The sequence below is a fragment of the Aptenodytes patagonicus genome, chromosome 3 (genome assembly GCF_965638725.1).
Source record: "Aptenodytes patagonicus chromosome 3, bAptPat1.pri.cur, whole genome shotgun sequence".
Lineage (NCBI taxonomy): Eukaryota > Metazoa > Chordata > Aves > Sphenisciformes > Spheniscidae > Aptenodytes > Aptenodytes patagonicus.
In genome coordinates this window covers 31,527,203-31,544,093 of record NC_134951.1, presented here as the reverse complement: position 1 = coordinate 31,544,093, position 16,891 = coordinate 31,527,203, and the positions used below count along the sequence as shown (strand labels likewise).

Here is a 16,891-nt window from a genome sequence, read left to right as displayed (position 1 = left end):
TGCTCCTTTAGTGCCACCTGGCGACTAGTTTGAAAGAAAAAAAAAGTATTTCTCACGTGAAGTAGCTGTGATAATTTAAGCTAAAACATTTGCTTGAGCAAGATTATACCAGGTAACATTTGATTTAGAAGTGCCTCAGTCTTAGCTAGTTTAAGAGGATTTCTTTCAATATCATTTCCAGGCATAAATTAATCCAATACTTAATATCCACAATTGTGTCATAGCTATAAGCATGTTAGGTAAACATTGCACTTTGTTAGAAAACTAGTAATAGCATTAATCACTGTATATAATTTCTGTTTTGCATCTGTTGAGGTCCATGAGTCTTTTGTAAAGAAACAGCTCCTGTAGTAAATCCTTTGTTAATTCTTATTCTTAACAAGCTTATATAAAATCCACAGCAGCTATGAAAAAATCATGTTATTCTAAGCCAAGTGCAGAAAAGAAGGCTGAACCTCTTCTTATTTCAAATCCATGGAAACAAATATTCAGCTACATCAGGCCTGTACCTTAGCATCTACAGGAACAGGTTGGGCTCCACATGGCTTCAGACCTATTTAGATTATTGTGTATAACGTTCCCGTACATCCTCCCCACATACCCGTTTCCCATACCTACTCCCCACAAACCCAGTTCTCTACTGCTCTGTGAATCCTTTTTATATCATTATGAGTGTGATGTGCATGAATCACAATTTTGGTGCCTGAGAAAATAATCCTGCAATAGGAATCATATTGCATTCTCTCCTGTCACTGTCTCTGGAGTGAAAAATACGCTGGCTTTGAGTGCAACTGAAATATGCCACTGAGATGTGAGGCAGATGGACTGAAATGCCTTCAGCATCTAAACGAGTGAAAAAGCACAACTGAACTAAAAATACTTCAAAATTTAAAGATGTCAGTGATTATCCACTTTCATCTCAGGTGTTCTTAATGCGAGGTCAGTATCTCATAATATGAGGTTAATTAGAAAAATAAAGAAAAAATGTCAAGAGAATAAATCATCAGTTCCATTTTATCTTTTCTAATGTGGATAATGGATTTCAATCTTCTATGAGATGTGTGCAATAATACAACTGCATTTATCCAGTTGCAAGATTAAGTCAGATTTAATCTTAGATTATAAGAAAAATATCATCAAGTTATAAAGCTACATGAAGTGATATTTTAGTTCAGGTCATTTCTGCTGCAAAATATTTTAAGCGCATTCATTTTTCCATCATTGTTTCTAAAAACTAGTATAATTATGTCTTACATATGTCCATATTGTAGCACTTTATGGTTTTAAATGCTATAGTAAAGATAGAGACAGCATTTCTGTTTTAATTGTCATTTTTCATTATTTTTGTAATTTTCTCAGAAAACTGTCTTTTGGCCTGTAATTTTCCATGCTCTCTCTCTTTCTAAAAGCTATTATAAGCATATTTGAGTAATCTAGCAAATTCAAACAGTCCTAATTTTGTGGTAATGTAAGCATGAAAAATATTCATTTTGTTCACATTTCAAATGACAGTTTTTACTTTCTATGACATAAGACAGAGAGAAATTTCAAGTATTACTTGCCTGGAAATCCTTGCAGAGAAAGGAGCAAATGCTGAAGTAGTGGTAGCATTCCTGAAGTGCGCTCCAGAACACAGGGCAGTAGGTTGCTGCTTATAGCCTGTGGTTTTTCTCTCACAATACTCAGACACTAATCTACTGGCTGACATCAAACAAATCAGTTCTTTTCTTTGAGATTTCATTGCTGAATCTTAAAAAAAAAAAAAAATAGCTTTATGTCCTTTGTGAAGTTGAGACCCAATGATCAAAATCACTGTATAACAGCTGCTGTTTATAGATACCGGGGTTTTTTTCTTTGGAATTTATTTTTTCTTTTTTCTGACACATTTCTTTAAAGGTAGAATGGATCACCAGGTATGCCTGCGTAGGGATGACTGTGTTATTATCTATATGAATTTAGGATACTTGGGCTTGTCTACATAAAGATACCACAGTAAAGACCATGTCAGCATCAAGTAATCTCTAAGGCTTATTTTAATTACACCTATTTTTATCTTCCACTTTTTTTTCCCCTAGCAAAGAATGAAAACAAGAGAAATTATGTATACAAAATAGTGAGAATGTGTGAATACCAGACATTTGCAATGAAAGTTTACAATGCTGAATTTGGCTTGGATGGCTAATTGCTTGAAGATGATCAAACTGACATAGTCCATATTGTTCCTTTCCATTAGATGAACATTATTCTTTATTAACTTTGCCACATCACTTAAACTTTTGGTTTTTGTGGGCTGGACTACTATAATATGTGATATAAGGGTTTAAACCTTGAATTGATTTAGAAACTGCAGCAGATGCGGACTTTGGAACCCTTCCTGAAAAACAAGAACAAAGCAGGGGCACAGGGTAGGCTTTGCCATGAGTGTGTTAGGTCTATCCTACAATACCCACTCAGAGTAGAAAGCATCAAGGAAAGGTTATGAGTTGGTTTTCCCCAAGAGAATCCTAAATGAGCTGATTTTCTTTTACCAGAGAAAGTTATCTTTATACACTGTGATTTACCTGGACAATTCCCAGTAGCTGAAATATAAGTAGGAATAATAAATAAAATTCAAAGTATATTTTATATATCAAGAATTGGTTGGCAGTCACAGTAGATGGAACTAATTTCTCGAAAATTGTCCTTATTCCAAGTATCTAAAAAGGAGATCACAAAACTGTCAAGATACCCATCATTTATTAAGGAGGAACTTCTGTTTACTCAATTCACATTTTATAATGAAATTGTGATGATTAGCTGATCCTTAGAACAGCAGATGTTGCTTCTGGCTCCCTATATTCAAAATCAAAATGTTATGATAACTTTAGACTACACAAAAAGGAACTTAACTTAAAATATATTTAAATACAACATGACTTTTTTTAACCTAAAATAAGAAAGAAAAATGAACATTTTTCAAACACATTTGAATAGTCTAGGGGTCTAGATCACATTTCAAAAGGTGATAATAGAAGATGCCATTCAATTATCTCAGTCTTTTAAAAAATTTTAAAATATTGTTGTTCCTGGTTCAAAAATAGGAAAAGTGTTGCATACTTACAAAGGAGAAATAATTTAGCACATTTCAACACCATGCAGCAGAGCACAGTGAAAAGTCAATGAGTATTGACTGAATTAGCTCTGGAACCAGAAGCAATATAACCATTGGAAGGTAGGATTTATTAATATGGGTGCATCACCTGCTGATATAGATATACTGCCTATGAGACTTGTGTTAGTAGATGCACTGTTTTTTTGCTGCTCACTCAGGAATCACTGCACTGCAGTGAATGTTATAAATATTTATTAGGGGCCTAATACTATATCCATTTATGTCAATAGAATGTTCCCAGTAACTTCAGAGGTGAAAACTGAGACTCTAAATTTCATACTGAATCTACAGACAGGAGGATAAGACAGTAAGACTGTAGACACCAGAGTAGAAAAGCAAAGCTCAAGGCATAACATGGGATAAATCATACCATGGCAGCTGCACACAACCAGGTGGTATATGAAAAGGTAGGCATTTGAGAGCATGGTAGGTCTCGATGTGGTTCATCCAGGAGTAAATTTGTCCTTGGCAGTGCTGAGGTCATTTCTAAGATTAGTAATATATGCTTCTAGTGTTCAGGACATAATAGGCTTTAAAATATGCTAACTCTTTCATATGCCTATGGCCTAACATAAAAATTCATCTACCCCAACACAAAATAGTTCATGGAATTCCTGTCATTGTCCTTTAGCATTTGTTTGGCTAAAAAATGGAAAATTTGGCAGTCCATATAAATGTATAAATTTTTTTCTCAGAATCTTCTGTAAAGTCTGTTGTGTAACATTTGCGAAATATTACACAAAAATGTAACATTGTTCTTATTAAAGGCCTTACTCAACATAATTATATGGATTTGACTGAGCAGAGTTTCATGTGCAGAGTGCATGTAGTCAGTAAAACTTAACATGCTTCCCAAAAGAAGGCCCATCACATTCTCTTTTAAAGCATGTGAAAATTGAAACTGAGGCAAAGTGGAATTGGGAAGCACTTCTACAGAAATAGCTGAGCTCAGTTTTAAAGAATCTATCGACTACTATTTTTCTATTCTGCCATTGCTGTGATAATGTTTATGCAAATTTCCCTTCTAAATACAAAACCAGTATATCTGAAAATCATCTTGTTGGATTGACTTTTTATTGCTGATAACATTAATAGCATTTCATCAGATCTCATCATAGAAAGAACCTGAAGAATTCTCAGTGTTTTATTGAATGTTTGCTAGTATTTACTTTACAAATTCCCTTAACCTTGTATTCTTCTTTATCTCTGAAGCTCCATACCAGAGTTTACATTAACAGCACACTTCCCAAATAGCGATAACTATATCACAGCGTAATCTTGCTGCTCAGAGGTATGCAGCCTTTCATTTCTTATTCCATTTCTGTTTCCCCTGTAGGGCAGGAAAAGGAAATTTCCACCTAGGGACCTCAGCATCATTCAACATTGATGTTACTTGTCCAACAATCCTCTATACTAGGGGGACCATATGTCAGCCACAGTTAGCACTCACAATTTATCAATACCCATTTATGCATGTAAAGATCTCTTTCTTCTTTGTCTCTGTATACATTTCAAACACTAGAGTCAAGAATAGTAGGAAAGCAAATAGAAGAGGGATGTTAGTAGAAGAAACTTCCATCTTTTGTCTCCTGGGTAGTCCAAGTAGTCATGAAACTGGAATTATTAGCTTCCAAAGATTGTCATCCTTTTTGGAGACAGAAGCATCTTTTTCACCTTGCCTTTGCTGTGTGAGGTTTGAATACTCTGCTGTCAACAGCATAAACAGTAATGAGATCTTCTGTTTCCTTCTAGCTATATGTTGCCTGTGAGCAGTCCTAAAGGTTACTGTATGATTGAAATGGCTGCAGATGGAAATCCTCCTGTACAACACAGACTTTCTCTCTCATATCGAGCATCTCAGGTGAGTCTGCAAAGCATCAAAAAATAGCTATTTGCTTTGAAGGTTTCATCAGCATATGCACTTTAGTTATTCGCAAAGGAGAATAAGCATTCTAATTATTTCTAAAGGAGGAAATGTACTTTCTCCTCAGATATCATTATATGTACTTAATTTTTCTTTAATATGTCTTTTCACATCAAACATCCATAGTATTTCCATTAATTTCTTCAGTTTACCTGACTGAAACTTCTATTTCAACTGCCTAAAGTCCGTGAAAAGGACACTGATGCTGCAAGAGGAAAAACGATATGTTAGCAATGTCATTTAATTAGGCCACGGTGTTATTAGAAACAATTCAGATGTTGTTAAGCAGCAATTCTGGTTACTTTCTATTTGCAAACCACACTGTCTAATGGAGGGCAGTTATGAATAATCAGTGACTTAACCTGGTGTCAGTATTGTTGCTAAGACTTCACTTCTGAATAGTATTGTAAAAATTACTGTCTCCATTTTGAAATTGGTATCAGAAGACTCATTCTAAATGGGCAAGCTTTAGAAAGCCAGCTTTCCCAAATCTTGAGTTTTTCTGTTATTCTTTGCCTCCACGTTATCACCTCTCTTTGTTATGCATTCTCTCATCACAAGATTATTTATGCATGATACATTTTAAATGATTTTAGACTTGAGATTTTGAACTGTGATTGACAGCTCACTTTATAAGTTTGTTCACTGGAAGGCAGGACAGTTAGCTGTAGAGATGTTAATCATGATGTGCATATCACAGTATGCACTGCCAGTTAGTAATAGAATTCATTCCCTGTTTCTTCCCCGAGGCAGTATCTAGGTGTTTGTTCAGTCCGATATAAAGAATTAACTTGTATTACATATTGCTATTAGCCCAATCAGTTGTCTGTTCATAGCTTCCAGATGATCAACCTGATGTTCTGCTGCAGAAGGTTCCTTCGTCTCTCCCTCTATGTCTCAGTTTCATAACTCTGACAGAATGTAAGGCTAACACTATTGGCAGCTTCTGCATAGAGAATCTGGGGAAAGAACTTTGGTTTGGAAAGAAATTTGGAAAGAAAATTCTTTGGTTCCTAAGAAAGTCCTCTGTTTCTTTTTGGGGGGGTCCACGGTTAGTTTCAGTTCGTATCACGAGTGGATTTTTGAAGTGAATGTTCTGGTCATCTCCACTTACCACGCTTTGGTTCATGTTGCAGAGCAATCCTGGAGCATGCCAGCTGAATTCTTTTAAGATAAAACAGTACAAAAGATGCTCTCTATGAGTGCACTTAATGTGCTGAAACCACTAATGGGTATATCATGGCACCAAATTATACTTAATCCAGAATAACCCCTTGTATGGTATGTAGTATGAATGTCATAACCTCATGACTAACTATTACACTTTACAGATCTGCTCCTAGTCTCCCAGAGCCCCTATTCTCTTTACAAAGTACACAAGCAAAGAAAGCAAAAAAGAAATTTCTTATTTCTAGGAGGACTAATGAAATTCTTCCTGTTACTGGCCAAGCTAATCCTTCCTATGACTCAGGCTCCAAGTGAAGAAGAACATTTTCAAATTAGTGTTTGAAAAATTAAGCATGAGTATTACAGAAGTTAACATAATGTTAATATGAAGTTTTATTAAGCCTGTTATGTTATTAACAAGACTTACAGGAATTCTTCCTGTGTGCTTCCTTAAAATATATTCTGGTTAAGTCAGTTAAATTCAGAACAGGACCTTTGTAGAAAGAAATGTTTATTATGGGGTACTAGCATGAGTTTGAACATCTAACACATTATGATAAAATCCATTGATGTGAGAAACTGAGCAGAGCCTACTGAAGTTGTTCTGTGGTACACTGGATCTGCCCCCAAGGCCAGTGCTTTTGTAAAATAAGCCAAATAATAAAAAGATTGTGTTAAAAACACTTTTCTTAATCATAGACACTTTACATTCCAGTCCGATGCTTTGCTTATTTCTTGTAACAGGTTCACAAGCAGGGAGAAAATGTCTGTCTGCAAACACTACTTACAAATCTTGTCCGTACCTACGCTGGTTTATAGCTTTGTTTGAAAGGGGATAAAGTCAAGTGATATGAAATGAATTTGACAAGTGCTGAGCTGATGTCTTTAAATTCCTTCCACATGAAAAATCTGACTTAATTTTATCCATGCTCTAAAAGAAGTAGGTTTTTTTTTTCTTTCCCTTCTAAATGAATAACTGGAGGTATTTATGTTAGTTGTATCTCCAACTTTCACTTGCAATTGTCAGCAACAGATCTCCAGGACTGATAAGAGCAAGACAGGAAACAGCAAAGCAAAATCATACAGATGTGTGAATTCCAGATAAGTCAATGTCATGTTTTCCTCCTGTTCCTAGTTCTTTACAGTTGATGTCTGAATATGATAGTGAAGGGCCCCTTCACTATAAATTATCTCCTCACATAAATTATCTCTTTGTTTTACACATGCTGTGATATGTTTTTTATTGCATTGGTTTATTCCCACTTGACTTGAATTGGCTAGGTTTCACCCACTTTCTGGATTGATGGTATCGTACAAATAAATGCATCACAGTGTGATACACTTAAGAAAAATTTATCATTTTTTCAATTCTTAGTGACAGGCATTTAGCAAAGGAACATAGGAATGGTGAAACCCCAGGTCAGAACTCCAGAAAGCCATCAGCTTGAGGAGTGGAATTCAAGGTGCTAAATGAGTCACAGATCCTTTATATGTGATGGTCAAGGGTTTGACTCCTAGGTCAGGTAGCACAGGAAATACCATACTAAGCACTAATATAATTTAGTCAGTCCCAGTACAAAATAGTTGTGGGTTTTTCTTTGGCACCTTTATAAGGAAGTTCTAGGTATTTGGGGCTCTAGAATTTACTACCTAAAACTTTCTCTTTTCCCCTGGGCTTCAGTATAGTGGTCTGTTTTCTGTCACTCATCCAAAAAAGTAAAATCTTGTTTCTGTATTCCCCTTACCTTGGGGTCCAGTAGGTCCCAGATCCTAAAGAAAAGCTTTCTTTTCAAGTCTACACGTTCTCCTGTGTTCCTGCACCAACCCTCAACCATGAATGTAAAACTCATAACATAGAAAACCTCACCGTGATCATTGTGGTTAGGGCCGGGAATTCCAATTTGTGTTTCATGGGATGTATATTGTCTTACATATTTGAAGATATGCAAACACATTAAACCACTCTCTTTGTAGGATTTTTTTTTTTTTTTTAAAGAGAACCACATTTTTAAAAAGTATCCCTTCAGCAAGTATCATAGTTTTTGGCCAGCTTCAAGTAATGGCTATTTCCTTTATTTCTAATTATTATTCATTCATTGCTTACAGTAACATCACAAATCGCATTCTTGTCTGATGATTCTCTTCTTGTTTCTGCAGATCACCTTTGGATCAATCTTCCTTGGAAATGTTCCTGTTCATGAAGAGGTTCATCGATGTGCTGGGCAGATACATGGCTATAAAGGATGCGTTAGGGATTTTCAAGTTAACAACAAAGAGTTGTTCATCATAGATGAGGCTCTTGGAGGAAGGAATGTTGAGAACTGCAATGTTCCGATATGTGATTATCACCCATGTCGCAATGGTGGGACCTGCACTAGGTAAGAGTTACCTCTTTAATCATTTTATCATCTATTTACATTCTGTGGCTGGCACATTCATCCTTAATGAGAAATTACTATAATTTTCTGTATAATGAAGTAATCACCAATCTTTTGTCCTGATAATAATAGAAAATGTGACATTTTCATGCCTAACCAGAGAGATTTTATACCTTATTTGCTTACATGAAAAGAGATATAAAATGTAATTACATTGCCCACACTGCATACATATTGGGTTGCTGCCAGAATTCCTTTGCGATCAACTAGATCAGTTCCCCCCCCTACAAGGCTCGGTGACTAAATTAGACTCTTTGTGTAGATAGTTTGGACAGAAACACATAAGGTCTCATTCTTCTAACAACTCTTTATCTTACTAGGCCTTCTACCCTCACCCATCTTCATGGTGTGCTCCTGGGTACACGGTAGAGGCCTTCATCTTCATGCTATGAAAACAGTAACAAGTCGGTCAGCACCTTCAGCATGTGTGAAGAAGTATTGTTAGAGAACTTTGAAAGTTAAAGTGCATCATGCTGAAAGAGGAAATGGGGTTCAAAAGAGACATGGGCTAAAAGCACAGAGGATAATGGTTCAGTTGAATGATGGTTCAATTGGAGCACAGTAACTGTTTAAGACATAGTAACTTGATCATTGTCTAAGCCACTCAACATTTAGGAACCACATTTCTGTTTAAAATTGATAGAACTTGTGAAGTAGCTGCCATGTCTATTTTAAAAACTGTACTCCAGCTTCAAGGCAAATGCTGAACAGAACATAGTCTAAAGTTCTTTTAAACCTCTGGACCACTGTGTGTTTCTTAGGTTGAGGAGACCTTGAATCAAAGTTTTGAGGTGTTTCTCTGCCTCTCTTGATTGATGTGAGCACACAAAGAACATCAAACAGGTTTTTGATCTCTTAAGCCTTGTTTAAACAGAGCACAAATGAAAACAAGGCAACTTTACAAAAACATACACAATTTGCCTAGCAGACTGGTGAAACTGAGTGTGTACTTGGGAGTAATGAGTCTATTTTTCCTCTGTTGTTCCTTGCTATATCTCTGTCATTCTACTGATTGGCCTGTCATCTACCACTATGGAATACTGTTTCATTTAAAGCTTGGGTCCTGAATAATTCATGACCATTGGATTTGTTTCCTGCCGTTCTGCTTTCCAGCTACTGGCCTCAGCCCTTTTCAGAAATGCTTTTGTTCTGAAATGAGCCACTGTTCTTCTGTCCAGAGGAGTCATGGAAGACTGTGCATATGCAAACTAGGGATAAGCAGCTCTACAGAAGCGTAGTTTTCATGATTTTCTACAGCAGTCAACTGATTTTCAGGGATCACCTCCAAGCCCAAGAATGATCCATTCCATAATGAGTGGGAAATCAAGTGGCAGGAAGCCTGCATGGATGAACAAGATGCTCCTGACAAAACTCAAACATAAAAAGGAAGCATACAGGAGGTAGAAGCATGGCCAGGTGACCTGGGAGGAATATAGAGAAAATGTCCACATATGCAGATATGGGGTTAGGAAAGCCAAAGTCCATCTGGAGATTAATCTGGCAGGGGACATGCAGGGCAAAAAAAAATGCTTCTACAAGTATATCAGCAGCAAAAAGACAACTTGGGAAAATGTGGGCTTGCTGCTGAATGGGGCAGGTGTGCTGGTGACAAAGGATCCAGAAAAGACTGAAATACTCAGTGCCTTCTTTGCCTCAGTCTTTATTGACTGACCTTCAGGAATCCTATTCCTCTCAGACCTGTGGGAGAAAGTCTGGAGCAAGGACGACTTACCCTTGGTGGAGGAGGATCAGATTAGGGAAACTAATTTAAACCATCTGGCCACATATAAGTCCATGGGACCTGATGGGATTCACACGAGTGCTGAAGGAGCTACCTGATGTCATAGCAAGATTAATCCTGATAATCTTTGAAAGACTGAGGTGACTGGGAGAGGTTCCTGAGGGCTAGAAGACTACCTTCAGGAAGGGCAAGAAGGAGGATCTGAGGAACTACAGGATGGTTAGCCTCACCGTGATCTGTGGGAAGTTGATGGAGCAAATTGTCCTGGAAACTCTTTCCAAACACATGAAGGACAAGAAAGTGGTTGGGAGTGGCCACCATGGATTTATGAAGGGAAAACTGTGCTTAACCAACCTGATAGTCTTCCACAATGAGATGACTGGCTTGATGGATGAGGGGAGAGCGCTGGATGTTGTTTACTTGACTTTAGTAAGGCTTCAACACTGCCTCCCATCACATCTTTAGTGACAAACTGATTAAGTATTAGCTAGGTAAGTGCACAGTGAGGTGAACTGAAAACTGGCTGAAGAGCAGGCTCAAAAAGCACAAAGGATCAGTGACACAAATTCCAGATGGGGGCTGCTCACTAGCAGAGTACCCCAAGTCTCAATACTGGATCAAATACCGTTTATCTTCATTAATGACCTATAAGATGGGACAAGGTGCACCCCAGAAACAAGGGTTAAATATGAAGCAAGGAGGAGTGATTAATGCACCAGATGGGCCTGCTGCCATTCAGAGGGACCTCGACAGGCTGGAGAAATGAGCCAACAGGAGTCTCATATTGTTAAACAAAGGGAAATGCAAAGTCTTGCACTGGTGGAATAACCCCAGGCACCAGTATAGACTGGGGACTGACTGACTGGAAAGCAGCTTTGCAGAAAAAGACTTGCCAGTTCTGGTGGACAACCAGTTGACCATAAGTCAGCAGTGAGCCCTAGTGATAGAGAAAGCCAGCAGCATCCTGAGCTGCATTAGAAAGAGAGAATGGGTCAAGGGAGGTCATTCTTTCCCTCTCTTCTCACCTGGTTTGCTGGTTTTCGTATGTATGTACATACATTCTTCAGTCAGTTCACAAACTGTCCATATTCAGTAAGCTTCACCTTGCTAGGAAGATCTAGATACCATGTTTCACATCCAAGTTCTGCAGTTCTGATTTCATACTGTTCACTTGGCAGAATAGAATTTGCTTTTTCAGAGGCTGATCATTCCTCTTAGCTGTCAAGACTGCCAACAAAAACTATCACAACAGATTATCTCTCAGGATTTGGAGGTCTCACTTTGATAGGTTACTAGGTAGTTGTCTTTAGAGGAGCTATTCCTGCATCCCAAAGTCCTGAAGCTTCATTTTGTCCACAGTGTGTGCAACATTCTCTTTACTGGAGACTTAAACATATATGTGGGAACAGACTGCTCCATCACTGTATAACATGTAATCAACCAAATCACTTTTGCTTTTCTGAGAAGTGTGATGTATCTAAAAGATTCTTGTCTTTATAAGTCATCTACCTATCTGCACCAATTTCTTTGTAGAGGATGTAAATAGGGTGGCAAGTTGGGATATAAATTTGCCTGTGCTAGCAGCCATTTTTCAGGAGTACTGGTAGGCGTTTTACAGACACTGCCTGACAGAATGCCAGCATTCCCCTTGGGGAATGCTTCAGTTTGCTGTATACCAATTCCATTTTCCACAGGTTTGAGCAGATTGAGGAGATATGGGAAAACAATGACTGGTATACCTCCTGATCAGCCTTGGCAGGTCTGGCTCCAGAACCTCTTTCATCTGGACCTGAACACTCCACAAAGTTTGTTCCTCTGAATCTGTTGTCTTAAGACCCAAGTCCAGTGCTTCAGTGGGTGAAGCATCTCCTGAAAGGAATGATGAGAGGTTCTGTGCTATAGACTCTTCCTGTACTTCTTTCCAGGCAGTGTCTGCTAATACTAGGAATCTATTTAGTAAATGTGCATACTGTAACAAACTCTATTCAGTTAATAGACTAATTTTAAGTGTGTTGGGCTTGTTGTCACCTTCTTTCTTCAGTGCTTTGGTTACAAACATCCTTTGGTACCTCTTGTAGCTGAAAGACGCGGGTTTCTCCCCTCACTCCTCTTTAATTTATTAGTCGCTTTATCCTAGCAACTATTTGATTAATTACTTGGTCATCAATCTGTCACATCAACTTGGTTCACACCATGTCATGTGTAGAGCAGGAGAATTGAAAAGCCAGAGGTGGACATTTTGTGTATAGTTTATGGGGAAAAATTTCCAGGCTTCAGTCCCAGTGTTCAAGTGGTGCATGTGGACTCTACAACAGTGTTATCTTCAGATAATGAGTTTATATTCATGAGAATGGAGCCAATGAGAGCCATAAATAATCTATAATGTTAAAAATATTCCCAGCTACACCATTAATTGTCCATTTGTGTATTTATTACTGTAAAAACACTTAGTTGTATTTAAAAAAAATTTCAGATGAAACAAGCAATAATTTGATGATTCATGTAAAACTATTATTGACTTGTTTAAGATTTTTGCCAGTTGTTTCAATTACACTGTTTAGTGGCAAAAAAAAAGATTTTTCATTGCATGTTATTCTTCAGGTGCTTGGCAACAAATTAGAGCTTTTGCTTCTGAAAGGCCATGAAGTATTACATAGAGAATATCTCAGCCATGTTTTATAATAAACACTGGAGCTTGTCAACACATGCTGCTGGGCATAGACAGGTGTGTTGCATAAGAAACATTTTTTACAGTTCTTAAAAGAAAGTTACTTGCCTTTCCTCATCATCAGAGTACAAAAATACTATTGTAGTGTTCATCCTATTAATTAGAATAATTATACAGAAGAAATGTATTTGACAGGAAAAATATTTTCTTTGTATTTTTGATAGCAAGAGACAGGGATTAGTACGGGCCTAGCTTTCAGATACAAAATTTCAGGATGCAGCAGGGGCCAGCAGCTCCCTGTGGTCTGGTCACTGGTTGCATCAGGTGCTCCCCAGGGGCCTGGCAGGGCAGGGCCTGGCAGCCAGTGCCTGTCCCACTGCCCCAGCCAGGAGCAGGGCAGCCAGAGCACACCAGGGCAGCCCCAGCCCTGGGCATCAGGCACATGCCTGGGGATAGCCATGGGCTGAGGCTGGGCTGGGACATTGGTCCACTGGCGGGGAATCAGGATCAAGCCCAGTGACGGGAACCAGGGTCAGACACAGCCCCGAGATGGCCAGGCAGGTCCGTGGTGATGGGGACAGGCTGCACAATCACCATTTTGCTATGAAACTACTGAATGCATCATATTGTGGAATTGGAAATCTCTAGTTATCTTCATTCTTTTTAAGTTAAGATCTGCTCCACTTTCATTAAAAAAAAAAAGTGTTATCTAGTTTCCATTTATATTTTGATTAAAAAATCTGTCTGTGTATAGGTGTCATGTTTTAACCCCAGCTGGCAACTGAGAACCACACAGCCATTCGCTTGCTCCCTTCTGGCAGGATGGGGGAAGAATTGGAAGGGTAAAAGTGAGAAAACTCGTGGGTTGAGACAAAGACAGTTTAATAGGTAAAGCAAAAGCCATGTGTGCAAGCAAAGCAAAATAAGGAATTCATTCACTAGTTCCCATCAGCAGGCAGGTGTTCAGCCATCTCCAGGGAAGCAGGGTTCCATCACATGTAACAGTTACTTGGGAAGACAAACACCATCACTCCGAACGTCCCCCCCTTCCTTCTTCTTCCCCCAGCTTTTTATTGCTGAGCATGATGTCATACGGTATGGAATATCCCTTTGGTCAGTTGGGGTCAGCTGTCCCAGCTGTGTCCCCTCCCATCTTCTTGTGCCCCCCCAGCCTACTCGCTGGTGGGGTGGTGTGAGGAGCAGAAAAGGCCTTGACTCTGTGTAAGCCCTGCTCAGCAGTAACGAAAACATCTCTATATTACCAACACTGTTTTGGTCACAAATCCAAAACATCGCCCCATACTAGCTACTATGAAGAAAATTAACTCTATCCCAGCCAAAACTAGTACCATAGGACAAAAGTCATTCTGTTTCAAGAGTATTTAAACATATGCTGTATCAGATGGGTGGTTCAGTACAAATCTAAATTTCTGATTCTTTTCATAGCCATTATTTTATTAGTTCTTAAAAACAAAGTACTCTCTTCCCTATGTAAATGCTCTTTTGCTTTTAGAAGCACTTTTGCAATTTCACTAGCTGTTTTACTGCACTTTAAATCCATGCTAATGTAGAATTCCAGAGACTGGTTAATTTCAGAGGAAAAAAATGAAAACTTTTCAGTAAATTTAGGGTTTGAGTGTCATATAGTTCTATGACTAATTTTGTGAATTCAAAGCTCATTGGATTTGAAAGTATGTGTTTGAAAAGGACATGGAAAGATTAACCTAGGAAGCTCTTAATATTCTGTGTGGCCCCCTGATCATATGAGCCAGATGTTGCAAGCCAAGCTTAGTGTTAATTAAGAAGACACATCTGTGTGTGGGAAATAAACTCATAAAATTACTTCACCAATGATTTGACAATTATGTCAGCCACTACACTAGTAGTAGTTGATTAATACATTTGTTTTAAATTGTATAAAGACTCAAGAAAATTTAAACATAGACAAGCTTAGCTTTTATAGTGCAGAGTACAATCTCAAACTTAATTGCTCCCACAAACAATCATGTTTCCAGTGTCTCAAAGTATTCTCACAGTGATTATTCTTACTGTTGTTGTTCCCCATGTATTGATGCAGCAGATGGGTCCATTAATGTTAATCAATTAACCAAGACTGAAAAATCAAACTCAATTAGCAATAAATTTCAATAGAGAGACACTTATCTTCAGATTTCAACTGTCATGAATGCTGTAATCTCCAAAAATACAAAAGGAATGTAATTTTTCAATTTTCATCCCCTGATAATGTAAGAAATACCTTCCTAGATATGTAGGTCTCATTTGGATGGTACCTTTTCAGCTATAAATAGGAAAAACCATATTTTAAATCATATTTCAGAAGCTGTCTGTTTTCTGCATGCTGGGCCATCACGCAATTCTTCTTAAGTCTTAAAGAACTGATCACCAAATGAAAAATTCCATCCAAACTGTTCCCTAAAGTTCATCTGATAAGGTTTTGAATGCCTTTTTTTTTTAAGTTATAAATTTTTAAGTATAAAATGAGTTCTAGGTTAGCTTTCTTGTAAGTTAAAGGAAATTTTATAGTTGAACTTGGTTAAGTGATAGAATTCCATATATTGCAGATACTGGAGAGACCAGGCGAAGTGACTTAACAAATTTTGTGGTCTCTTTTTAGTATATATCCTCAATGTTAATTAAAATAAACAGTAGAAAAAGTCATTATGATTATGACTGGTTTTAGAAAAAAAAGGGGGAGCTCAAACTGTAGACTTTGGAGACACTAAAACGTTCTTTTCAACTTTTTTTTACATCTCATTTTCCATTTCAAAGGGTAGTCATGGTGAACCTCACCCAGATCATGTGCCAGAAGTACTTCTTGTGCTTCCTTGTGCCCATAAGCCAAAAATGCATGTTATGTCAGGTTTTGGCTGAAGGTATTCATCTAAGGATAGGCTTTTATGCCCTTATTAATGTTTTTCTCACATTTCTAGCACAGAGCTGCAGTTTGTTTCCAGCTCGCAAAATCTGATTTGTGTTTGTTGAATTAAAGATAAAATTGTTACACGAGAATGAGTAAGTGCCCATTTTCAAACCAAGGAGCACTGAAGCACCTCCCAAAACTGCTAACAGCATTGCAGGCCAAATTTTTAGAATTGCTCATGGAATTCTTATCACTGCTTTAGATATAGGTGTTTCTGGGTAAGAAAGGAACCAGCTAGTCAGAAATACCAGAACTGATCATATATCAAGGATCTTTTTATAGATCTGTTTTATAGACTAAGATACTCAGGCCAACATATTATCTAGAACATCTGTTCGTTGGGTTTTTTACAAATCTAAATCCTAGTTAACTTCACTAAGATCCATATTAAGTCCAGAACTAATGTTTTAAGTTCCACTGTATTCAACTGTTGCAGAAAGATAAACCAAACAAAGGGATTAAATTTCATTTTAGTTGATTTGCAAAGGAATAAGATTTCCAGATGGGAGTTGTGCATTCTCACACCTTTTCAGAATTTGCACAATATGCACTTATGTAATACTGATTTGTATGAAGAAGATAACCTGCTTGCTTTTAAAGGGCTGTTTTTTGGGCAGATCTGTCAATACTAAAAATGTTTACATGTTTTCAACTCCAGAAACTGCTGGTATTATTATTCTGATTCATGCTTACACACACCATTATTTAGGAAGACTAGTTTGGGGGCTTGAATTTTTTGGATCCTGTACTTTTAGTGAGATTAAGCAGCTAGTATAGCTGGAGTTTGGTACTTATGAAAGAGATTCACATTTGGAAATCCATTGTTTTTTCTAACGCTCACTTCAAATTGGACTCTGGTGA

General features: G+C 37.6%; 1 protein-coding gene across 1 annotated transcript in view; it reads left to right on the top strand.

The window, feature by feature from the left end:
• EYS (eyes shut homolog) overlaps nucleotides 1–16,891 on the top strand; it is a 1,011,092-nt gene that overhangs the window by 875,530 nt on the left and 118,671 nt on the right. The window contains exons 39-40 of the mRNA XM_076332996.1: nucleotides 4,904–5,012; nucleotides 8,400–8,620. Of these exons, the coding sequence (XP_076189111.1) occupies nucleotides 4,904–5,012; nucleotides 8,400–8,620 (330 nt within the window). The remainder of the gene's footprint in view (nucleotides 1–4,903; nucleotides 5,013–8,399; nucleotides 8,621–16,891) is intronic.